This window comes from Capricornis sumatraensis, chromosome 10 (assembly GCF_032405125.1).
Source record: "Capricornis sumatraensis isolate serow.1 chromosome 10, serow.2, whole genome shotgun sequence".
Lineage (NCBI taxonomy): Eukaryota > Metazoa > Chordata > Mammalia > Artiodactyla > Bovidae > Capricornis > Capricornis sumatraensis.
The window spans coordinates 91,697,546-91,724,157 of record NC_091078.1 but is presented as its reverse complement, the minus strand read 5'-3'; the positions used below and the strand labels follow the sequence as shown (position 1 = coordinate 91,724,157).

General features: G+C 41.2%; 1 protein-coding gene across 1 annotated transcript in view; it reads left to right on the top strand.

Annotated features, from left to right (window-relative positions):
* CACNA2D3 (calcium voltage-gated channel auxiliary subunit alpha2delta 3) overlaps positions 1–26,612 on the top strand; it is an 875,864-nt gene that overhangs the window by 710,999 nt on the left and 138,253 nt on the right. The window contains exons 22-27 of the mRNA XM_068982393.1: positions 165–210; positions 369–466; positions 2,411–2,504; positions 5,382–5,477; positions 8,840–8,961; positions 13,037–13,117. Of these exons, the coding sequence (XP_068838494.1) occupies positions 165–210; positions 369–466; positions 2,411–2,504; positions 5,382–5,477; positions 8,840–8,961; positions 13,037–13,117 (537 nt within the window). The remainder of the gene's footprint in view (positions 1–164; positions 211–368; positions 467–2,410; positions 2,505–5,381; positions 5,478–8,839; positions 8,962–13,036; positions 13,118–26,612) is intronic.

Here is a 26,612-nt window from a genome sequence, read left to right as displayed (position 1 = left end):
GAGTCCCTTTTCCCAGGCAGATGTCTTTGGGATTGATGTCTACTCTTAACCCCCTCGCCCCATGGCCTTAACCCTAGAACATTTGAAGCATAGAAGAGAATGCAGGGAGTCAGTGCCCCACACAGATGATACATACTCATGACGCCCTTCTTCTCGACCTCCAGGCCTGCATGACTTAGAACACCCTGATGTGTCCTTGGCAGACGAATGGTAAGAATGAAACAGTCCTTCTCAGCATTGGTGTTTATTGTCCTCTTTGATTTCAAGTTGCCTGTACTCCCTTGCCCAGTTCTCCTGATTCAAAGGCAAAGGAAAGTGATGCTATAAATATGTACACATTCTTGTTTTGGGCCATGTCACATTCCTAGGTCCTACTGCAACACTGACCTACACCCAGAGCACCGTCATCTGTCTCAGCTAGAAGCTATTAAACTCTACCTCAAAGGCAAAGAACCTCTGCTCCAATGTGAGTGTGCTTTCCAGTGCACATGTCTGTGCATGTGGCGGTTGGGCAGTGGAGGGGGTATGGATGAACTCAGTCCCAATTTAACCCTTCACACTGAATGTGTCCTATTACCAAACCATTTAGTCAAGCACCTGAGTAGGATGAAAATGTTACAGCTGGAAGGAGACTATCAACAGCTACTCTCTTATTTTGCACATGAGACACAAGGGCTGAAAATAAGACTTGTCTCATCCAAGGCCATACTCTAGGTCTCCTGGTTTCTGTCCAGGGTGGGACCTGCCGCTCTGACATGTTGCCTCTCGCAGTGTACATCCTGCTGCCCCTCCTCCCACCAAGTGCCCTCTCAGGGAGCTCGGTGAATCGGAAATGGCCAGGAGCTGGTGCAGGGGGAGAAGGAGCGGGGCAAGGAGAGAGCAGCAGTAGGCCATGCTCACCAAGCGCAAGGAACAGTCCCCTGGACAAACACAGGTTTATGGTATTAATTCCAGTAGCTAAAGTCTGGGCACAAGGGATTCACCAAAAATGAGCACGGCACTCACCCCTACCCCTAGCAGATACCACTTGTTAGTGATATGAAAAGTTCTTTGCATGTGTTACCGTACAGAAAAACCTAACAGCCCTCTGAGAGGTGTAAGATTATCCACATCCAAACCACATCTTCATGAAATGGATTTGCTTTTCGGGATATGCTCTAGTAGAGAAAGGATCAGATGGATGTCATGTGAACTCAATTTTTCGTTTCATTTGCCTTTTTGAGTGACATATTTAAGAAACGACAGTGGAACACTAATATAAAGAAGCACTTACATTTACCATCCAGCTTTGTCAAATTTTAAACTTTTTGCCACATTTGCTGCAGGTACTTTTTAAGTAATGAAATATCAAAGATAATGTTGAAGACCCTGAGTGGTCCCACTTCCCTCTCAGAGAGAATTACCACTCTGTATTTATTCATCATTCCCATGCATTGTGTACTATCTATATATACACCAAAATATACATATATACCTATGTATCCATATCCATTTTATGTCATTATGTTCATTACTTTGTATACTAAAATTTATATATTGTATAATATATATTATCCTACAACCTATGTTTCATTCATCATACATTATATTTTTGAGATTTGTGTTAATCATTTAGCTCTGATGCATTTACTTGAATTACTATGTGGTATTCTACTATGTAACTATGTCTCAATTTATTCATTGTCTATTTCATGATGAGTTGTTTCCAGGTTTTGCTTTTATAGCAAAGCTGCACCATCTTCTTGGCCACCAGCCACGGTGAGCACTGGCCTGCTGTAGGTGATAAAGCTGGAGGGTTTTAGGATCCCTCTGCTAGACTCATGATATTCTCCTGATTTCTCATCCTCTTCCACAGAGCTCTATCAAGAACTCATCTGGATAAGGATGAATGTCTCACTTTAGGATGGAAATAAATAAATAAAAGCTTAGATGGAAGAAGTCACAAAACAAGAGTCCCAGAAATGATTAGCTATCATATCCCTCTCCCTTACAATCAAAATCAGGGCCCTGAAGAATTGCAAATTTTGATAGAGGGCAGAAATGGGGATGAAAAGAGAAAATTTTCCGAGGAGTGCTGCCTTCCAGTCTCCAAATCTCCAAATCCGAGAGTTGGCTTGCTGGTCTATGGCACCAACTATTCGATGGGGAGGGAAAGTGGCAACTTGAAGTGTGAGACACCCAGCACTCTCAATTTACTGTCGTCTTATCCACATGCTTTGGAGGCCCTTGTCTTGTGGTGTATCAGGTGTCAGAGCGGTTTCATATTCTCACCTGGTGGGCAGTTAACACAGCAACACACTGCAGGAGATAGTAGCCTGCAGATACTGCAGAATGAGTCTGGTGAGCACCTCTCATGCTGTAGTTTGGGGTTCAGCCAAAGCCATCTTTTCAAGTCTGTCTTTCCCAACAGGTGATAAAGAATTGATACAGGAAGTCCTTTTTGATGCTGTGGTGAGTGCTCCCATTGAAGCCTATTGGACCAGCCTTGCCCTCAACAAATCTGAGTAAGTGGTTGCACATGTCCCCTTTTCATGGCCATTTCCCCACAAGCCGTCCGAAATATGGTTATGGTTTAAAGAACTAAAGTTGCTTTAGGAGGCTGGTGTTAAAGTTCTTTAATTTTCCCCAAAGCTCCAAACCACAAGAGCTAGAGCAGATTAGCGGCTCTGACTTGGATGGCAAGCTCCTGGGTTTGACATATAATTTGTTTGAATTTTAACATCACATGAAATTCGGTCTGCTGAGGTAGGGTGACACTTCCGAGAGCGAGGGAGGCGGAAGGAGCGTTTTGCTTCCTGCCCTGCCGTGGCTCCCTCTCCTCCACAGTCTGGAGAGAACCTGGGATCTGGGCCAGGCTAGGTTGTGAGGAGGACAGGAAAGTGAGAGCTCTGTTTCATTAGGGTGTCAGACATAACCCTGCGGTTTCATTTCTGAAGTGGAGTATGTAGGGGGAGGAGGGCAACCAATGAAAGTTGTCAAAGACTAGGATGAGAAGTGCATCAGTAGCTATTATTATTATTACGATTATTCTACTACTTTAAGTAGCCTGTTAATGATTAAAAATTTTAAAAAGTTCCTTTCGCCCTTTACCTCCATGTCCTATGTTCTTCAGTTCTCTCTCCTTTTTTTCTTTGATTCGCTCCTTTCCTTCTTTTCTCTTCCCTTTCGTCTCTTCTCCTCTATTAGGTCTGTCACTCACTCTGCTCTCATTTTCATTCATTCATTCATCAACTATTGATTGCATGTCTGTTTTGTGACCAGCACTGGGCCAGATATCGGTGAAATGGAAATAACTCAATCAAACATAGTCCTTATCATCGTGGTGCCTGTGATATATAGTGTGATTGGGAATTGTGATAATTATGAAGGAAAAATTAGACATGTAGACTGTAGTAAGAACCTAGAGTGGAGATAAAAGAAAGGAAAGGCTTTTGTGACAAGGAGCTAGTTCAGGTATTCTGTAGGAGAATTCCAGAGAAATGGAACAGCATGTGCAAGACCCTGAGGGAAGAGAGTATTTGGACAATTGAGGAATTTAAAGAAGGCCAGCAGAGCTAAACTGTGAAGGGTAGGCTGGAAGATGTCAGGAGACAAGGGTTCATTGGGCCCTGATGGTTTAGAACACTGGGAATCAGGTTAAGGATTTCGGACATTATAGTCAGAATATTGAGAAATCCCTGAAGAATTTTAAGGACATTTGAAGATTTTAAGAAGTAGATGATCAGATTTGTATTTAAAAAAATCCTTCTGCTGATATGTAGATAATAGAGTGTGATAAGTAGCAGTTCAAGGGATTTGTCACTTGGACCAAGGCAGTGGCTGTGGGTACAGAGAGAAGGGATGCACTAGAGGGATGCTTTGAAAGTGAGACCCCCAGGACTTGATGATGAGTTCACGGTGTGAGGGGAGGGAGGCTGAGCTGTCAAGAATCATTCTCAGGTTTATGACATGAATACCTGTGTAGATAGTCATGCTGTTTCCTTGGTCAGGAGACAAGGAAGCAAGAACAAGTTTGGGACTGGACATGGACAGAATTCTTTTCTAGACATTTTAAAGTTAAAATGACTCCTAAGGTAGGTAGTTTAATACGTGACTCTGGAGTCCAAAAGTTATAACAAACTACTCTCGTTATATTTGAGGTGTATCCTTGGACTGCTTACCTGCATGAATCTTATTCCCTGGGAGATTTGGAAAGCTTCAGAACCTTTTCTGTGATTGCATTCTCTAGTGGGAATGTTTCTTTTAGGTTCTCGGGAAACTTAAAATCCTGTGCAAAGATTGCTGATTCACCCCTAACAGATGCTAAAGATTTCCAAAATGGTAGCTTGCTTTGTAGTCCACATCTGTTACTGATTGGGCAGCCTGGCTTTCCTACTTGGTGTAGGCTATGAACAGAAACTAATACATAGTGTTGGTTTTTATTCATCCCTTAAATACTTAAAAGTAGTATTGACCACTTTGATAACCATCAGAGATTAAGTAACTAAAAGATCTTATATTGAAGATGACATGGATAAAGCTTTGAATCAAATTGCTACTGGCATCTAGGGCAGGGAAGCAAACTCAAGAATCAGTATTCTCTTCATACTTTTTTGGTAGAAGAAAACTGTATGTTTGTGGCAAAAGACTGTTTTGTTTTGAAGAAGTAAGCACTGAGAATACCCTGAAGAACATGTTCAAACATAAAATTTACCTTCACTGTTGAAAAAAATCTTCAGTGAATCTTCAAATGAGTTTTCTTTGCTAAGGCCTTCCTTAGAGTTCCTATGCATGGCCTCCTGTCGAACTATTTGCAGAAGTCATTTCATTACTAATCCTTCTGGGTTGATGGTGAGGGTAAAACTTCCATGTTGGCGCCCTCTAAATGGTGAAGAATTCAAGTCCTAAACATTTTCAGGCTGTGGGATACTCCAGACTTGAATCAGTGGCTAAGTTGCTGGTTTTTGCTAATAGCAGATTTCACTAACGATCTCAGGACCAAGAATGGACTTGGTAGCATCAGTGCAGAAAGCTGACTCTAAGGCTTTCCTTCCTCTCCTCAAAGTTGGCCGGCTCTTTCTGAGCTTGCATCCAGAACCTTGAGATAAAGGTGTGTTTATTTATCTTTCAGGGTACATTTTCTTATGCACACCAAGCTAGGTCATGGATGTCATAGTTTTTCTGGCAAAAATTACCATGAAAACCTTTGTAAGGGATCAGAGTCAGCATCCTGTGTATACTTGTGTGTGGGTGTGTGTGTGTGTATGTTTCTTTAATTTCTACCAAAATTTCAGGCTTCGATGCTGTTATTTCATACAACATTCCATGAGTTTTAAAATGCAGAAGCTGTTATCTACTGACTGTCTGGCAGAATCCCCCTGACTTGTGTTGCTCTGTTTTAGGAATTCGGACAAGGGCGTGGAGGTAGCCTTCCTTGGCACTCGCACAGGCCTCTCGAGAATCAACCTGTTTGTTGGGGCAGAGCAGCTCACCAATCAGTAAGTAGGAAGCTCCTGAAGCAGGATAATGAAAGGGGCGTTTATATCATTCATTGATTCCAGCAGCAGTGAAAACAGAACTCAGACCTGTTGACATTTTTCCTCTCTCTTCTCCTTTGGGGACCACAGTGTGTGTCTTTTTGGCTTCCCTGATAGCTCAGTTGGTAAAGAATCCCCCTGCAATGCAGGAGACCCAGGTTTGATTCCTGGGTTGGGAAGATCTCCTGGAGAAGGGATAGACTACCCACTCCAGTATTCTTGGGCTTCTGTTATGGCTCAGCTGGTAAAGAATCCGCCTGCAATGCAGGAGACCTAGGTTTGATCCCTGGGTTGGGAAGGTCCCCTGGAGGAGTGAAAGGCTACCCACTCCAGTATTCTGGCCTGGAGAATTCCATGGACTGTACAGTTCATGGGGTTGCAAAGAGCCAGACACAACTGTGTGACTTTAAATGTAAAATATAAAATGTGTGTGTGTTCACCTGCCCATTGCTGACCTTTCCGCAACTTTGTTCTTCACACTTGTTGGCATCTGCCCTCTGTCCTGGAGCCCTCTCCCACCCTGATGGGTCACTTAAGGATGCTAGAGATAGTGTGGCTACTGGGGGAGCAGCCAGAGGGAGGGCTCACTCAACTCCTGACAGATGACCAGAGGGCTTTCAGCCGTCTTGCACCTCTGCTGAGGAATTTCTCCTTGTCTGAGAAGCAGTGTTTCAATTCTGATGTGTGCTTGTGTATGTTTTAATGAACCCCTGTGCCTCAGCTCAGAGTCTGAGGGCCTATAGAGCCCCACAGCTAGGACTGGGCATTCTGGTGGCCCTCTCTTTGATGCTGTTTCCATATTCTAAAGAGACCAGATGGACAGTGGGCTGAGTGTCACCAACTTCAGTACACAGATGCCATTTAAACCAACACTGTTCAACCCCTGTATCTTCAGAGAGCCCCAGGGTCTTAACTCTCTAAATTGGTGTTTGATCAGAGCTGGTATGAGCCTGGGAAGTCTTTCCTGAGCCTATTAACAAATTTTTTCAATTTCTTTTCTTTGAAGTAAGAGACATTATTAGGCCAGGGATGAGTGGAGTCTTAGGTACAGAGTTTGCCGAGTATGTGTTTGTGATTCCAGAGGTTACTATGGAGCCTCACAAATCCTGACCTTCAGTGACAGGAGGTCACTGAAGTGGGAATAATGGAGGCACTGGGTGTCCAGTGATCTGAAAGGGGCTGGCCTATCAGGAGCACCATGTACCATTAAGTCCAATTGAGCTGTGCTCTTGTGTCTCTTAGATGAGTCCTGGACCCCAACCATGTCATCTTATAAAACCACATCTGTAAGTGGCAGATCCATAGATTTTTTTTTTGTTTTGTAGACTGGCTTTTAATTCCCATGTGAAGGCTCTTTCTTTCTCAACTCCTCAGTTTGTCATTTATGAAGTTGACTATAGTCGTGACTTGATTCTTTTGAAATCCTCTCTACACCTATGCGTGCATGCGTGCTTGCACGCCCAGTTGCTAAGTTGTGTCTCACTCTGCAATCCCATGGACTGCATCCCACCAGGCTCCTCTGTCCCTGGAATTTCCCATGCAAGAATATTGGAGTGGATTGCCATTTCCTACTCCGGGGGATCTTCCCAAGCCAGGGATTGAAACCACATCTCCTGAATTGCAGGCAGATTCTTTACCACTGAGCCACCAGGAAAGCCCCTGTATCCTGAGACAAATACTTTAACAGAAGGCAAGTTCCTCGGAAGACGAGAACTGTCAGGATACACATCCTCTTCTCATTTTAGGATCCAGAGAGGCGAAGGAAGACACAGAAGTAGACTTTCTAATCCTCAGAAGGAAAACCTGTTATGTGTTTTGAGATACAAATAGACCATCAAGAAAGCACTAACAATGACATACCGTAATACCTTGCTAATCTCATATTCAGGTGATTGTGATGGATTTAAAAGATGGCAGGACCACACTCAAGACTGCTGGCTCACCCACAGTCTGGGCTCACCTACAGTCTGGGCTCACCTCACTCATTGCATCTGAAAAATGGGTTAATGATCATTGGATATCTGGATGGATGAAATGATAATCCTTCTGTCTTCAAGAAACACCTATTATTGATTCATATTGAGGCACCTTGGCTTGCATTGTCTTAGGATCTTATATCTACCTACCCCCCTCCAATCAAATGGTATTTGTTGATACCCCCCATTTGGATACACTATTAGCCAGGGCTAGAAAAAGTTTAAAATTTCTCTGTTTTTGTTAAAGAGAGTTCAAAGTATTGGGAATAAATTTGGATAATATAAAGTCCCCATGCTAGAGCTAACCTGTAATGTCATCAGGCTCCTACACTGAGGTTCTATCTCCTATCCCCACCACCTGATTTTGGAGGTGTATCTATTATAGTTCATGGCCCCTATAACCTACTATCATCCCCAATATTAGCCATATATTGTTTCAGCTTACATAGTCCTTTCACACATGGTGTTATATAATCCTGATAGTACTGCAGTAAGTGTAATATTATTCCCACTTTGTAGATGAATAGATGGGGCTAAGAGACTCAGTAACTAACCCAAGTAACTGCCTCAAGATCATTCAGCTCTGCCTAAAACTTAGACCAGTCTCACCCAACACCACAGCAGCCCCTCATATCCAGAAGTAGGTGCAGTCCTGTTTGCTGGAGAACAGGTAGGGAAGGGCTTCCCCAGTGGCTCAGGTGGTAAAGAATCTCCCTGCAATGCAGGAGACCCAGGTTTGATCCCTGGGTTGGTAAGATCCCCTGGAGAAGGAAATGGCAACCCACTCCAGTGTTCTTGCATGGGAAATCCCGTGGACAGACGAGCCTCGCAGGTTACAGTTCATGGGGTTGGAAAGACTTGGACTTGACCAAGCAATTAACACACAACACAGAGGGAGGGAAGGAAAGAAGCAGCAAAGATTCTCACAGAGATCCAGTTTACCTTCTTTACACTTTTTCTAAGAAGAGTGAGATCTTTTTAAGATGTTGATCCCCTCAAAATATGTATCATGCGTCTGGATTTTAAGGCAAGACAAAGCTTTCTGACCCTTTGGTCTTCTGATAGTATTTCTGGAGACTTTATTTGCTTGCTTCAGATGCTAAGACTATTAGTTCACTAGGTATACTAGGAAAAATCATTTCACCCACTGGGAGTCTAACTGCAGGGTTATACAAAATATTTCTGAGTAATCTGGGGTGCATGTTGTACAGGTCCTCTCCGTACTGAGAAAAGTCAGCTCAGGGTTCTAAAAGCAACGCTTTTTACCCAGCAAAAGTTGTTGGGATGCACTTGTGCCTGGCCTTCCTTGCTCAGTGGTACCATGCTCTCATTCTCTTCTATTTCAAGGGACTTCCTGAAAGCAGGAGATAAGGAGAACATCTTTAATGCAGACCATTTCCCTCTCTGGTACCGAAGAGCTGCCGAGCAGATTCCTGGGAGCTTCGTCTACTCGATCCCATTCAGCACAGGTAGGTGCCCTTGGTGGAGGCTGTCTCTGTCCCTTCGGTTCTGCTGGCCTGAGCACTGCATGCAGAGAATGAGGGAGCATCCTGGAGGCTAAAGGGAGCCACAGCCAGCCAGGAGAGCCAGTACTGAATATTGGTCTAGCCCTGAACCAGTGACCAGCTCCCTAAGTGTTGCAACCCCAAGAGCAAGGAAATTTTTACTTGACCATACTCTGCCAGGAAGCAGGACTGTTATTTTGTACCATATAGAATTTGCATACAAACTTCTCAGTATTTTTTTTTATTTTAATCTAAAATGTGATCATGGTACTACTTAGAGAAAATTCACACAGCCATAACATCTTTTGCCAGAACTTTCAGCAAGTCCCATCACTTTGGAGGCCCACAATTCCTCATCAAAGCTGATTTAAATCAACACACAAGAGTAATGACTAAGATTTTGTGTAGCCTTGTGCTCTCCTAACAGGGAGCTGCAGTGACCCATGAGAGGCATGTAGCCAATGATTCTTCCAGTCTTTAGGTTTTATGATATTATAAAAAAAATACGCTATGGTGTCCTCCCTCCAAAGGAGAACTGAACATTACCTTATTTCATCCAGTTTTAGAAGCAAGAGAAACTGGAAAGGGTTTTCAGTTGTCCCTGGCTTTTTCTTGTCTCGTTGTTCAATCACTCAGTCATGTCCGACTCTTTGCAACTCCATGGACTGCAACATGCAAGGCTTCCCTGTCCTTCGCCATCTCTTGGAGCTTGCTCAAATTCAGGTCCATTGAGTTGGTGATGCCATCCTACCATCTCTTGTTTCATGCGTCTGATACTTTTAGTGCTCATTCTGTGTAAGGCTCTGTATTGTGTATTGTAAAAGCTTCAGAGATGAATAAGATATAGTACTAGAAACTTGGATTGCCCTGGACAGTTCAGTATACGCTTACGTTTTATATTAGAGGCTTCTGTATTAATCTCTTACAAGCATTCCCAAGTCACCCCTAATGGGGACTCTAATGCTTTAGTGTCAGAGCTCCTCCCTGAGTTTTGGCACTTGCTTATTTCCATAAATGAAACATCTTTAAAAATAAAGTTTTAAAAAACTTGGGAAGACATGTTGATAAGAGTTGTCTAATAACTAGTTGAATGAACTCATTAGGAAGAGGGTCCCTCATTAATGAAGATATTAAAAAAAAGACCAAGTGTTATTGTAGAAATTCCCTCCCTAGGTGGGATTTTAGAGGAGATTATCAGTTAGATTCCTTTAAGAAGCAAGATTCTTGGAGTCTATCTCTACTCCTTTGCTGACAGGTCTATGTGTTAACTCACACCTACGCACATGTATGTGTTCTAAAATATAAATTTCCGGGTACTAAGAATTTCTTTCTGTTTATCTGTATCACATTTTATTGCTGAAAATATCAACTAAGAAACAGTGGACTTTCTAATTCTGCAAACCTATCAATAATAATGTCTTCTTCTTTCATGCAGTTCCATGATACTTTCTTTTTTGTAGTCTTCTGAAGTAAAAAAATAAAACTTAGCTTTCTAGATCTGAACTGGATCCATTAAGTTATCCAGAAGGGGGTTTTCCCAAACCTGGACAGGGAGGAGGAGTTGTGGGTAAGGAGACCGTCTCCCAGAAGTGTTGCATGTGCGTGTGTGTCTGTGTGTGTGTGTGCTTGTGTGTAATGGCTCCTCTGTTCAGTTTGCTTTGTTGTTATTCACCATTTTTCCTACAAAGAATTATGTCTGGAAAAGAATTCTGATTAATTAAGGCTGTTGTCTAATTGGTTTTTGGCAAGTGGGGTTTTCACTGAACTTTGAATGAAATCACATAATAAAAAGGAATTTACCTTATTCATGATAAAGTTATGGATGACATAATATCTTAGGAGATTTTGTGGCCCCTTTAGATTTGGAGAAAATGTTAAAAATCACCACACACAAGTGTTATGGTGGAGTTCTCTCAGTTTTTCTCCTGTGTGTTGAATACCTATACACACTGGGAAATAAGCTGGTTTTTATTACGGCTTAAACGCAGGCCAGAAAATTCTTAATTGTTTTGGTCATAAGTGTATTTAAATTCAGATCTGCCTTCTCCCTGCTTCTAAATTCAATTGGACTGCACATTCATTGAACCTTTTATAAGGCGGCCACTAGAGTAACAGTTATTAACTATGGGCATTAAGAATTTGTGTTCAGTGTCTTTTAATGCATGCGTATTAGAACCATCACTAGTAGTTAAAAATCTCTTTATACTAAAATACCATATTTTTACCACATTAATAAGAGTATGGGGTAAGGATTTCATTCCAGCTCTATCCCTATTTAGAATAGTTTTGCTCAGAAGAACTTGGCTTGAAATTAAAATTTTATATCTCAGTAAAGTTTTAACCAATAAATCACAGCTAAAGTTCTCAACTCACTGTAAAATAGTTTCAGTACTTTATCTCAAGCAGCTGTCTATGGCTATGTTTAGAAAGGCAATGTAAATATGATAACTGACACAGTAAACACCAATATTCAGTTCAGTTCAGTTCAGTTGCTCAGTCTTGTCCGACTCTTTGCGACCCCATGAATCGCAGCACACCAGGCCTCCCTGTCCATCACCAACTCCCGGAGTTTAATCAAACTCATGTCCATCGAGTTGGTGATGCCATCCAGCCATCTCTTCCTCTGTTGTCCCCTTCTTCTCTTGCCCCCAATCCCTCCCAGCATCAGGGTCTTTTCCAATGAGTCAACTCTTTGCATGAGGTGGCCAAGTATTGGAGTTTCAGCTTTAGCATCAGTCCTTCTAGTGAACACCCAGGACTGATCTCCTTCAGAATGGACTGGTTGGATCTCCTTGCAGTCCAAGGGACTCTCAAGAGTCTTCTCCAACAACACAGTTCAAAAGCATCAATTCTTCGGCACTCAGCTTTCTTCACAGTCCAACTCTCACATCCATACATGACCACTGGAAAAACCATAGCCTTGACTAGATGGACCTTTGTTGGCAAAGTAATATCTCTGCTTTTCAATATGCTATCTAGGTTGGTCATAACTTTGCTTCCAAGGAGTAAACGTCTTTTAATTTCATGGCTGCAATCACCATCTGCAGTGATTTCGGAGCCCCCCCAAAAAGAAAGTCTGACACTGTTTCCACTGTTTCCCCATCTATTTCCCATGAAGTGATAGGACCAGATGCCATGATCTTAGTTTTCTGAATGTTGAGCTTTAAGCCAACTTTTTCACTCTCCTCTTTCACTTTCTTCAAGAGGCTTTTTAGTTCCTCTTCACTTTCTGCCATAAGGGTAGTGTCATCTGCATATCTGAGGTTACTGATATTTCTGCTGGCAATCTTAATTCCAGCTTGTGCTTCTTCCAGCCTAGCGTTTCTCATGATGTACTCCGCATATAAGTTAAATAAGCAGGGTGACAATATACAGCCTTGATGTACTCCTTTTCCTATTTGGAATCAGTCTGTTGTTCTATGTCCAGTTCTAACTGTTACTTCCTGACCTGCATATACGTTTCTCAAGAGGCAGGTCACGTGGTCTGGTATTCCCATCTCTTACAGAATTTTCCACAGCTTATTGTTATCTAAATAGTCAAAGGCTTTGGCATAGTCAATAAAGCAGAAATAGATGTTTTTCTGGAACTCTGTTGCTTTTTCCATGATCCAGCAGATGTTGGCAATTTGATCTCTGGTTCCTCTGCCTTTTCTAAATCCAGCTTGAATATCTGGAAATTCACGGTTCACGTATTGCTGAAGCCTGGCTTGGAGAATTTTGAGCATGACTTTGCTAGTGTGTGAGATGAGTGCAATTGTGTGATAGTTTGAGCATTCTTTGGCATTGCCTTTCTTTGGGACACTGATATTAGTAACCACAAATTTTTAAAAATATGGTCCCTCTGTGGTGATTAATAATTTTGATGTGAAGTGGCTATATGTTACCCAGTGATGATATCATAACTCAGTGCATTAATTTCTTAAGCTGAGAGGACTGCCTACCCCACACTTTGGGCCTAACAGGGCAGATCCACTCTGAGTTCTGGGAAGTGAGAACTGGTTCAGAATTGGTGACTAATCTTTTTTTTTTTCTCTTATAGGAACAGTCAACAAAAGCAATGTGGTGACAGCAAGTACCTCCATCCAGCTCCTGGATGAAAGGAAATCTCCTGTGGTGGCAGGTAAATGGTGTATTTCAGTCAATGAATATAAATGAGCATGATGTCCATTCATCATTCATCAGCTACTTCCATGTATCAGAAAGTTGGCTTTGAAAGGTTAAAAAAAAAACAAAAAACAACAAAGTCTATATCCTCTTCAGCTTGGCATCATCTCCTCCAGCCCAAGGTTCTGACAGCTTGTTGAATTTGATGGGAAAGCAGAAGTATTTCCCAGGACTTTCATCCATAGACTCTGAGCCAGTAGGAAATTGTTGGTATGTGCAGAAGATCATTTCTTGACAGTAGGTGCCATGCCAGTTTAAAGTAAGCTTCAGATCTCCCACTTCTGTGTCATTGGGATAACAGGGGCTGTGCAAGGAAATTGTGGGTTTATTTTTGGCAAATACAAACTGAAATGTGCCCTTCTCTGGAGAACCTGAGATTTTCATCACCCTAATCCCCCTGGGGGATTAGAGTTAGATGTATCTGCAGGTGCTGGGTTTGGGACCAGGGGAAAAGCCATTTCATGACTGAGTTTTAAATTGTCAAAGAAACCCTGTATCTGGCTTTTCCCGTCTCGCTCACTTTTAAGAGTGTCAGTAGATTTTTTTGACTGACTGGAGGCTTTCATTGGTGATATTTTGCCTATAGGGCCAGAAACTGCCATAAACCCTCCTTTGGGAACAGATGCTGAGAAAATGGAGCCTAAGAGTGTGTCTGGCACATTGTTTGTTTCTGATAAAAGATTGTTGGAGCCTTTGGTTAATGAGTGGGTGAGACTGTCTAAGTATCATCCTGATAATTGGCTAGATTTACCAAAGGGAGTCATTTTGTTTTTGGTAAGTTGTACCATAGGATGATTTTGAATATCTACTTCTGTGACTCCACACACTGTGGGATGGAATTGAAATGGATCAGACACGTTTGAAGTGGTTGTTCTTTGGCTTTATTTTCGGACATAGCCTATACATCATAATTGTATTAAATATTAGCAGGACTGAAATATTTGGTGACCATTGCCCTGGCTATTCCTGGGTTATTGGATATGGGAAGGAAGACAGTCATATATATCTGACCGGTAGCTCATCTTCAACTAGGCAGACCTGTAACTAATCAGCCAAGAGATAAAGACTGTGAAAATTCAGGGCTGCTGTCTTCACATTTTGTTCTTAGTATCATGTTCCTTGAGGAAAGTAGGAGACAGGATCATTTAACTCGGTAAGATTTATTTTTGTTTGAAGGTCAGCCTTACTCACCTCCAGCCTGACCCAGCCAGCTAGTTCTGGAGGCATGTTATCTCTCTGGAGTTGAGGCCACATGCACCAGCTGATAACAGCATGGTCTGAACCAAATTGTCTGTTTGAAATTTCTTTCTAAAACCTTTTCCTTGAATTTCTCAGAAAGTCACCATGAAGGATGGTCTGTTTTGGCTCTAAGATCACTGTGCCCATCCCAGCCACATCTGTCGAAGTTTACAAACCATGTTCAAATGTTTCCAAATGACTTACATTTCATAAATGTCTACTTGGCTGAGTGTGGATGAAACATGGACTCAGCCTGGGCACTGTGTATCCATGACTTTTCCTAATTGTGTGCTCATCTTGAGACCAGAGGCAAGTCATGAGACATGGTTGGCCCACCCTGAGTGGGTGGGAGAGACATCCTCCTGGTTACTGCAGTTCAGTGTGCGTCAACCAGTGCCCATTTTCAGGACGCAGTTATGGAGCAAGACAAAAACCAAGGTTATCCAGGGAACTGTACTTAGTCATTACCTTTTAAATCTGGTGATTATGAATCTTCTTTTTCAAACCATATTGAGTAGACATAAGATAAAACAGAATTGCTCATATTTGATCTTGAAGGCTGACTTGGATGCAGCATCCTGAAGGCAATGACCTCAAAAGAACCTTTATGTCTCCAAAAGCAGAGAGGCCTCCTCAGCGCTTCCCCACATTTCATTGGCTCTGACTCACCCGTCATGTCACTGGATGATTAGGTTCGGCAACTTTCTTCTGTGTATTCTCTACAAATTAAGTAGACATTGTTTACTGCTTTAAAATTAAAAAGCCCATTTTAATTGGGGAAGAAACCTTGTTTTGGCAGATGAAGATGAATATGTGAGCAGGCTTGTCCCCCAACCAGTGTGCCTCCAACGGCACATGGGATACAGCCAACTGGCAGTAATTTGGGATTTCAATGAAATCCTTGTGCTGAATTGAAATTTATCTGAAAAGAAAGGTGTGCAACTTTGCAGTTTATTATCAAGGACTACTTTGAAAAGCCTGCAGTGCTCCCAGATCTGATCTGGTGTTCTCATGTTCATTGGCTAAATGTGTCTGTTTGCAATAGAAAGAGTTTCTTGTTTTGGTTTTATGTGTGTGTGTTATTCTCTTCTTTCTCTCTTTTTTTTGTTTTCCTTTTCAAACAAAAACATTTAGATACTCATCTGTCAATGACATCTTTGAAGAAAGGGCAGTCAAACTGGGCAGGGTTCCATTTATACGTCAGCCTCAGTGCATAAATGGGCCCCATCCATCTTCTTGGCCTATGACATTGCTTACAGTCCTTTTCTTGAGGAACTTGCCAACTCTCCAGCTGCCACTAGCATGCTAAATTTTCTTAATTGCTTTCCCACTGCACAGGAAGAAGTGGTAGGACTTTCTCTTTGGCCCACCAAGTCTCTCTAGAGTGCTAGAACCTGCTGTGTGTGTCAGGCCCCTAATCCATTTTTCTGTTGTTATTGGAAATGTAAACCTGGGATTGTAAGGTCTACATAGTTTTGTCACTCACTCTATAACTTGCTAAATGTGTGGTCTTGGGTCCCTGAAGTTCTATCTAAAATAGGGTTGGGATTACTATCTCCCTCACCTCACTCTGGGTTGATTTGGGGATAAAATGAGGAAATAAATTTAAAAAACATCAATATCAAGAAGTAAAAATTACCAGGATTTGAGGTGGCCTATTTTTATCTTCAAGTTGGCAATATACTTCTGCATTCATTCATTTATTCAATAAATATTTCCTGACCTCTTTCTTTTGCCAGCCCTCTAGATAGAAATGAATAATAACCAGACCCTGTGATTGACAGTCTCTCCCCTTATTCCGTATCCTCTGCCCTCCCCACCCCCCCACCACCGGAGACCTTTAAAATAGCAGCTATTTTTAAAACCAAGTCTGCGCAGGATAAGTGAATTGAAAAGCTGAACAGTCATTTAGAAACTCCTAGAGATCAAAGACTTCCTACTTTTCATCTTCTGTCCTGCACAGCATAACCCAGTGTAGTCCCTGGAGTATAGTAGACACTCAGTAAGGATTCTATACATTGGATTGAACTTACAGAAAGCCATTTTGCCCTTAGTTGTTATGACTTGAGTTCTGTAAGTTACCTAGATTGTGGTGTTAATTCTACACTACACTCTCAATGAAGAGACCAGGCCCAATAAACCAAGAGAGTCATAGGCACTGTTTTCCATCATGCTGGGGTAGAGAGGACCAGGAGAAGAAAATAAACACAGAGACGTGAGGAACTGAGAAAAATTGGAAGGTATAAGGAGGCAGGGAACTTATTCCCCTCCTTGGAGTGTTTTCTGACTTCCCTATGCTTCTAGACTCTCCCTCTGACAAATATAAAATACTTAATCTCAATTTTTGATAAGCTCATATTTCTGAATTTTGAAAGTAATAGATAATGAATTCTGAATTATTTGCTTTAAAATGTAAACTTTAACATATCAAAATCTAAAATCTCTTCTAAGGTATTCTAATTTCATTTCCTAAATAATTTCTCTCCAGAGGCAAGGGCCATCCCGATTATATTTTTATTCCCAGTGCCGAGGTAAGAATTGATATGGTAAATATGTCTAGAATATTGACTAAATGACTTGAGAAAGGTGGAGTTCATTTTTACCTGTTCTCTATACTACCCACTCCAGTATTCTTGCCTGGAAAATTCTTGCCTGGACTGAAGAGCCTGGCAGGCTACAGTTCATGGGATTGCAAAGAGTCGAACACAACTGAGCAGCTAACCCTTATAGGCACACATGCTTGCAAAGTTTACTGACCAAACAGTAGGAACACAGAACTTGACCAAAACTCTGAGAGAGGCACTTAGCAGCTAAAATTCCTATCCATAGTGAAGTGATGCAGACCAATATGGATATTTTAAGGAGTAGAAACACTGTTTAGTGTCCCATTTTGATGGCAACTGTTGTTAGCACAGTAGTTGTCTCTGCATTAGCACATGTTTTTTCGAGTTCCAAGCATCTAACCTTCTGTTAGACTGCAAGGAGATCCAACCAGTCCATTCTGAAGGAGATCAACCCTGGGATTTCTTCGGAAGGAATGATGCTAAAGCTGAAACTCCAGTATTTTGGCCACCTCGTTTGAAGAGTTGATTCATTGGAAAAGACTCTGATGCTGGGAGGGTTTGGGGGCAGGAGGAGAAAGGGGTGACAGAGGATGAGATGGCTGGATGGCATCACTGACTCGATGGACACGAGTCTGAGTGAACTCCGGGAGTTGGTGATGGACAGGGAGGCCTGGCGTGCTGCGATTCATGGGGTCGCAAAGAGTCGGACACGACTGAGCGACTGAACTGAACTGAACTGAACTGAAAGCATCTAACCTGATGCTTAGGGTAGCTAATGTGTTCAGCAACAGAAAGAAAGGCATTGGTTACAGGAATGAATATTTTAACAGGTTTATTGAGATATGAATGATTTGCATGCCTAAAATTACCTGTCTTAAGTGTAAAATTTAAGGATTTCTAGTAAATTTGGGGAGACTGATCTCACAGTCTATTCCTTTGCATGAAACACAGAGCATGTTAGATCCATTCATGGGGAAAATTGGAAAATGTAGGTTAAGTGGTCTCATTTGCATAATTCTGGCCTTGTAATGAAGGGGGATGCTTGATGTTAGGACAGAAGATCTCATTTTAACCAATTGATTAAGAAAGAGGTTGCTGAACATCATTGACCATTAGCTATTGTCAGGTACATGTTATTTAAACTGAGTGTACTATTTAATATACAGCTTTCCTTACAGTTGGGTAAATAATGGTGCCAAAATGTTATAGGCAGATATTCAGCTCATCAACATTTCTTTGGTAGGATTTCATATATGTTGTATATATGCGTTAACTAGTATTTAGAAATTATGTATCAAGTCTCCATGGGTAAACGTCTAGTTTGTAGGTGAGCAAAGGGAATGTTTTATTATAGCAGAAGTTAATATTTACTGATCACGCCAGTTGTTCTCAACCAGGGACAGTTTTGACCCTCAGGAGACATTTGACAACATCTGGACATATTTTTGATTGCCGTGACTGGTTAGGAGGGGTCCTGCTGACATCCAGCGGGCAGAGATCAAGGATACTCCAGATTATCCGACATCACACGGGACAGCCCACGACAACACAGGATCATCTGATCCAAAATGTCAGCAGAGGTGAGGTGGAGAAACGCTGGGTTACACTGACAGGCAAACTCCAACTCTTGTTGCTTTCAAATTCAGTGTTTTCCCAGGTAGGCTTACGTACAGAAAGCTCTTATTTCATATCTTCATTTTTTTATTAAATCATTCAATGAATATATATATCTAGCACCTACCATTTTCCTGTTGCCGGGGATACAACTGAGAACAAGCACCCCGGAGGGCATTGTGGAGCCCCTTGGGGGGTGATGTTTGATGCGGTGAGAGGGCACTGTTGGCTCTCCTGCCCTGAGGCTGGGGTGGCAGCTGCCAGTGAAGGATCATTCCGACCAAACTGCTGCCAGTGGGGGAGAGCCTGCACTTGTGGGGGAGGTACAGACAGCAGACAAGCGTTGCAGGAACGGGAGGAAGAAAGGAAGAAGGGCGGGAGGGAGGAGGGGGAGAGGGAATTTCCGCCGCAGCTGATGCTCTGTGAAAAATGAAGTGTGGTTGGGAGTACCAAAGGCAAGGAAGAATGCTCGTGTCCATACTTATATGTGGCAGAGGCGGTGCTTCTCCAGACTGGGGGAGGATGGGGACTCAGAGAAGGGCTCCCTGAGGAGGTGACCTGATCAGAGATTGGAATGAGGAGATACAGCCATTATGCGAAGATCTGTGGGAAGAACGTTCCAGCAGAGGGAACAAACTTCTCCAGGAATCTTGAGTGAGATCCCTCACACATGTTGTGTCTCGATGGTTTCTCCGAGACACAAATGAGTCTCTCAGGTTTGAGTGGTATTTACTACGATCTAAAAGCATGACTGAATGGCAGATGCTCCAGGGAGAAGTGAGGAACCCAAGGCAAGTTGTGGTCTAAATGTCAGCTATGAGATGGGGCTTTTTATATATTTGGCGTTAATTTTTTTAAACTTGACTTACAAATGCACTGCAGGGGCAAAAGGGGCTCTAAGCTGAAAGGAATGACAGTAACAAACTTGAGAGAAATGGATTAGTGATGTAGCTACCAACTATGCTTTATTTCAAGTCTGCAAGAGAATCTGAATTAGAGTTGGCCACATAGAACAGCTGCTCTGCATACCACAGTAGACAGTGACAGGCACACTGAAGATCATTGCTCCAGGAGTAAAAATAGCCCAGAGTTTTGAGAAACTGAATCTGTGCTCACTCTTCAGGACACTCACTCCCATGAGCCACTGTCCTTTTATAAACCTTACCAAAAGCCCCAACACACTCTCCACCCCAAAATCAGCAGCAGAATTTTGGAGTTATGGGTCCTTATACCCAGTTTTTGAGTTCTGTTTTGGCAGGACTCTGCTTTCCAAGGTCATGGTGGGATTTGAACATTAAAGCCAGTGTAAGCCAAGGATTTAGCAGTGAGCACAGGGCCATTTCCCCCTTCTTGCTCTGGGATTGAATTTTCACATTTGTAAAACGAGGTTGATTGGTGCTTTGGTTGGATTTATAGCAGCCTAGTTTTTAAATATAGAGGTTTGTTTCATCATCACAGAAAAGGAAAAGAATTAACCAATAATGGGCTGTTTCTTGCACCCAGATTCAGCCTAGCTTTGGGGGGACCCCTCTAGTTCCTTTTGAGAAAAATAATTTATATAAAGAAAGTGCTTGGTGAATACTTATAGCTGAGTGCTCAGTAATGGTTAGCTGGTAAATTATCACTGCTCTTGTTAAGAATGATGTATGTTACACCGACCACACTCATTAGCCAGTGCTTTTTGTCATGTGCTGTTCCCTGTGAAAACTTGCATAGGGGATATCATTATAGTAGCTTTAAATGTTTCATAGTAAAATTTTGAAAGTCATACTCTCTTGTACCTATTCCTCAGAACAGAGACTGAGAAACTGTAATCCATAGAACGAAATTTAGGATGCTACCTTTTTTTTTTTTAAGTTTTATTGAGGTATATTTCATTTCCTATAAAGTTCACCATTTCAAGTCTACAGTTTATTGGGTTTTGGTATTTTTTAGGTTGTACAACTGTTACCACAGTCTAACTTTAGAACAGTTTTATATTCTCCCAAAGAAAACCCCATACCCACACACCCTCCTCATTCTTTATATCCCACTCCCTACTCCAGCCCGAGGAAGCCCACGCATCTCCTTTCTGTCTCTGTGGATTCGCTTACTCTGGACTTTGCAGATAAATGGGATCATACAACATATGGCCTTTTGTGATTCGCGTCTTTCACTGAACTTGATGTTTTCAAGGTTCATGTTGTAGCAAGGATCAATACCTTAGCATTTTAAACTGTCAGATGATACCCCATTGTGTGTATGTATAACATTTATCCATTTATCAGTTAATGGATGCTTCTGGGTTGTTCTTACTTTTCAACTATTATTACTAATGTTGATATGAACATTTATGTACACATTTTTGTTCAGATACATGTTATAGTTTCTCCTGGGTTGAAAGTGGAATAGAATTGTTGGGTCATAAGGTAATTCTAGATTTGATATTTTGAAGGACTGACAAGCTGTTTTCCAAAGCAGCAGCAGCTTTTTACAATCCCACCAGTACTGTATGTGGCTTCCAGTTTTTCCTCATACTTATGATTGCTTGCTATTTCTGTCTTTTTTAATTTAGCTGTCCTAGTGGGAATGAAGTGATTTGCATTTCCCTAATAACTAACTATACCAAGCATCTTCTCATGTACATGCCAGTTCCTTGCATATCTTCACTGGGGAAATGTCTGCTCATATCTTTTGCCTGTATTTAAATTAGGTTATTTATCTTTTTATTGTTGAGAAGTAAGTTCTTTATATATACTGGATGCAAGTACCTTGTCAGATACCTACCACTTATTTTTATAAATAATATTTTATTGAAATACATCCCTGTCTATATTTTCTGTGGACAACTTCTTGCACAAATGGCAGAGCTGAGTAGTTGGGTAGAGACCATATGGACTAAAAAGCCAAAAATATTTACTGTCTGACTCTTCAGAGAAACCGTTTGCTAACTCCTGCTTTAGATAAAAATATGTCACGGTCTGTTTAAAGAAAAAATACCAAAAATGCTAATTTGTTCACTCACTTATTTTGCCATATTTTTATCTTATAAAAATGAAGAAAATACTTAAATCAAAAGTGTGTAAGTAGATGTTGAAGACAGAACTTCCTGTATCAGAAGGTATCCATCATTGTGCCTAGTATTTTTGTATATGTGGTTACAGAGATATCCCAATCAAAGGTCCTGGGCTTTCTAAAAATATATGCTATCATTGTCAGTCAAGACAGTGATTTGCTTAATCTTCACTTTAGTTTATAAACCTCTGAGCAGTGTAATCAATATAATGCTTGGTAGAGCGTTGGAAATGCCCTCACATGCTTTGGTGGAAAACACTTTCTGGGATTTCCCCCCACCCAACTCATGAGAGATCTGGGGATTTATTTAGCTGCCTTTATCCAGGCAAATCTCCTAGTGACCTTAATGGGATTTTGATCTTGGTTAAAACTAGTATATATACGACTCAGGCTAAGTGAAGGGCTAAAGAGGATGAATGAGCTGACATGCATTTCCCCTCTCTGGGAAGAGAGGGCATGATTGGAGGCTCTAGCATAAATGCTTTGACAGTCAGTCTGTGGACTCTTGCTCATGGAAAATGCTTTTGCCAGTCTGTGGTGGGAAAGGGACAGTGCTGATCAAAGGCTCTTTATTCCCATAGCCTCCCACAGTTTGCACTCACCAAGAACTCCCACATTCTATTCTGGGTGAGAAGATCTGCATGAGGTCAAGCTCAGTGTCTGAATGTCATTCCTACTTCAAGGCCAAATTATATGTGACCGAGCTCAGGCAGCCTAGAGTGTACAATTGTCTTAAAACATAAAAAGGAAGCTCAGAATGAAAACACAGAGCGTGGGCATTTTATATGCTTGTGCTTCACTACCCTTCTTCGACCAATTTCCATGTTTTTGCTGATACAGTAAGGTTCTTTTAAGCCAAACCTATTTCTTTTATTATGTTATTTTGTGTTATTTCTTATTTTTCTGTGTTCTTCTCACTTTCTCTCTTTCATGCTTTCTGGAACCCACTCCAACCAGGTTTCATCCATAGTGAATCATTTCTCGTCAAGGTTATATACAGCTCCCACATTACCAAATCCAAAATTGAACTTCAGATGTTCTTTTTTCTTGGTCTGTCAGCAGCACTTGACCATGGTGACCACATTCTCCTTGAAAACCTCTTTATTTGGTTCTTTGCCTACCTCACTGCCTACCCTCTAGGTCTCCTTTGCCGATTTTGTTCATCTCTTGATTATGCATGTTGGAGGGCCCCAAGGCTCCTGTCCACTCGCAAGGCTTTTAACACCATTCATGAGGTGGTGGTTCCTAAGCCAGACCTCTTTCCCTTGACTCTCCCTTGTCTGATTAGTGTCTCTGCCTCTCCCATCAAAAACATCTCATTCCCCAAAGCCCATTAAATGCAATTGACTCCAAGCTTAATTTATTGTAGTTATCTGGTTATTCAGTCCAAAAAGTTAGGAGTCATTTTTTAAAAAGTATTTATTATGGATAATACTGAATATAATCAAAAGTAAATAGAAGCATGAGAAGAAACCCAAGGAAACCCATGCATCCTTCATTCAGATTCCTTCTCCACTAATCATTAATGACATGACCTTGAACAAATTACACAAACCCAATAAATTATCTTCATCTGTGATATGGCAGTAAAATGCTCTCATGTTTTGCTTAATTTGAGACGTAGAGAAAAATGAAAATATTACACTAAAAACAACTGGCATACAACCTGGTGCTTAATAAAAGTGGTTCATGTTTGGGAACGCATGTAAGAATTAAAGATTTTAAAATTAAAAAAAAATTAAAAAATTAAAAAAAAAAAAGTTGATGGCAGTGCTATTATTGCTCTTATCCAAATAAATAATATAACAATGCTGTAGTTCTTATAACGTGGTTCACCAGAATGGGTGAATAATGGCAGAGGTTGTGTTGTATTATACACGCTAACCCTTTGCTCCTGTAACTGCATTTATCAGATCTGCAGTTAATTTTCTGTGTGACTTTGGAAAAATTTCTTTCATTTTCCATTATTCTATTTCCTGTTTGTAAAAATACGAATATGAAACATAAGTCAACTTCAGTTGATCCGGCGTAGGTACTTAGAAAAGAGATTTAAAAGGATTCTGAGGCTTTGACTGGGGTCAGTAGATAAGTTTGCTGAGGTCTGTTAGCAATGTCTGAAGCAGGTAGGGAAGCTGGTCACAGCTATTCTGAAATGTGCCACACCTAGACTAGCTGCTCCCAAAGGACCGTCCCAATTCCCAGCCCTCTGGTTCTTTTTCTTCTCTTCTTGGTAAGCCTTTGAAACTGGGTAACATCCTGTCCATCCAAATGAATATTCAGTGTCATTCGAGTGAAAAGTAGATGTGGATATTCCAGTCAAGAATCTGAAAGGAAAGTGAGGGATTGCAAAGCTGCCTCTCCCAATGGGAGGGAGGTTTCTTTGAGACCTTATTTAAATTTGAACATAAATAAGTAAATAATTTTCATCATAAGGGAAAACAGGGTATTTCCCTGAAGCTGTGTAGAAGCCACACCCACTGACACCATGTGGGGCTGGAATATCATTTGCTGGTAGGTTTCTGTCTCATAGCATTTAGCATTGGATACACTGGTGGGTTTGACCCAAGTGAAAATAGTTATTTCCTGATCTGCAATAGAAAGTTACAGATTTCTAACAATTAATTGTGTAATTATGATAATTGATGCTACAGATAGATTATTTTAGAAATTGATCTGCTTCCTTTTATATTTTGGATCTAAGAGTGTCTAATTTCTGGAGTAACTTGGTTAACTTAAATAATGAGATTTCAGAGCCTTCTGGAGGAAATCCTGTGATTACTTTTAAGTCTTCCATTTTTGTAAGAAAAAAAATGAAACATCCATTGTTGTTCATGGACGTTTTATCATCTGAAGCACAAGATTGTTCCTGCAAAGTCAGGGGTGTTTGCCTTAATTTTAAAAGCTTACCAGGTATAGACTTGACACTATGGCTTCTTTTTCCACAATCTCTGTGGCAGAGATTCCTTCTACACCCTCATTATATGCCTCACAGTTTTTGGTCCTGCTATTGTGAGTTTGTGACCTCTAGCAAAGCAAAAATAGCGATACTGTTTCACTAAATATAATGAAGAAACTATATTTTACAAAATTTTCTCGGAGCAATCAACAATAAACGTGATATTTATTCACAGTATTCCTTCAATAAGGCTCTATGATGGAAGGGCATTTTATAGGAGAATCTATAAATATGACAGCAGCAATAAACAGCTGAAAATAATCTATGAGGCGTTTGCAAATTACCCCTCATGAGCTGTAGTGCTTGTGAAAGATAATTTGCGGTTCTCACAGAATACCCTGCAAATTGAGTCTTTCATCTGCAAGATTTTTACAGAGAAAACATTTCATTTCTCCTATTAACGAATGATAACTCTGCATTTGTTAATCTAAACAATTTGATTTATATTTGTCTGTGCTGAGAGACTTGTTGACATTTTAGGGTAAGTAATTATTTTCATCGCCAACTTCTCTTTATGGTGACTGTAGGCAAAAGATAGACATGTGAATATAAGAAGGTATCATTTTAATAATTTTCCTTAAAGACATCTCGTAAAGCAGGAATATTTGCCCAAGTTATCATCTGTGCCTAGAAATCTCATATGACATGGGTGTCAAGGAGTGAGAATTCTAGCCACATTCGGGGTTTTCTGCGGTGGATTGGAAGCTCTGACATGTAATCACTGTGGGCAGGGGGATGGGGTCGACCTACACAGTCACCAGACCTCCGGCAGAACGTAGTGCACTGGATGTCTTAAATCATAGCAGTGAAAAATAAATCAATAAATTAAAAAAAAAATCACAGCAGTGAAAGAGGCATGCAATGTTGGTCTCAGAAGTTTCCAGGTTATGTAATATCTGTTCAAGTATCTCACGGGTTGGTTGCCAAGATTACATGAATGTTCATGAGAACACCTCTCACCATGCATGGTACGTAGCACGAACTCTCAAAACATTTGGTGAAATGAGAACAATGTGTAAAAAGATCTCCTCGATTTCCTTTCTCATATTTCTTTCTTGGCCAAGGACTCATGATCCAGGGCAAGGAAGATTTTTTCTACCTGGAAAGTAATCCCTCCATCCTTAGATGGGATGCTTGGTCTCACCTCTGAAGTAGTGCATGAAGAGAGCAAAAAGAGGGCACCAGGCTTGGGATGGAGCTGATCCCAGAAGCCAGCTTTCCCTGAGATCTCTTTTTGATCTTAAAATCCATGGTAATTTTTCAGTCTACTCTTTAACATATCCAGATTTATTTTAATATTCAGAAAAATAATTAGCATCAAATGTAAATGTTTCCCCCCAGAAGAATCATTTAGCAAAATTGCTGTTCCAGCAAGTTGGCCCATCTTTAACTTGTGGGGTGGGGCACAGTGGTTGTGAAGCACTGTGAGAAGGTATAGATGTTCTCTGGGATGTGTGAGTCCTGCAGGGTAAGCTAGGGTAGGTCCACCTGTCTTTCCCCTGACCTCTTTACACTGCTGGGCAAGGCTTTGGCTGCATCAGACAGAGAAACAATATTCCAGCCTGTATGGACCTCCCATTCATGTGCCAGGTTAGGGAATGGACTACTGATTTAAGATCCAAAACACTGTTACATGCCCTGAAGAAGTGAATGCAGAGCCAGTACCCTGAATGGCAAATATGCTTTATCCTTTGAACCAACTCCAGTTGATTAGTTCTGGTTGCCTACAGTGCTGTCTTAAGAAGGCATCTGTGGTGCATCAGGGCTCAGGGGGAGGAATGCTGGGATTGATTAGTGATGTCTGTCAAGGCCTCTGGAGGGACAGCTCACCCTGTTCTCTTCTTTCGCCGAGTCCTTAACTCCTCTGTGTAATGACTTTAATACTAACAGGTGACTCTAAATATGAGATGGGGCATCATGAGAGAAAGAACAGGTAGAATCTACTTTAAGAAATCCTAGCCTGAGAAAATGCAAATTTACAAAATACATAAATCTGGAGTCAATTATTGCCATTACAGAAAGAT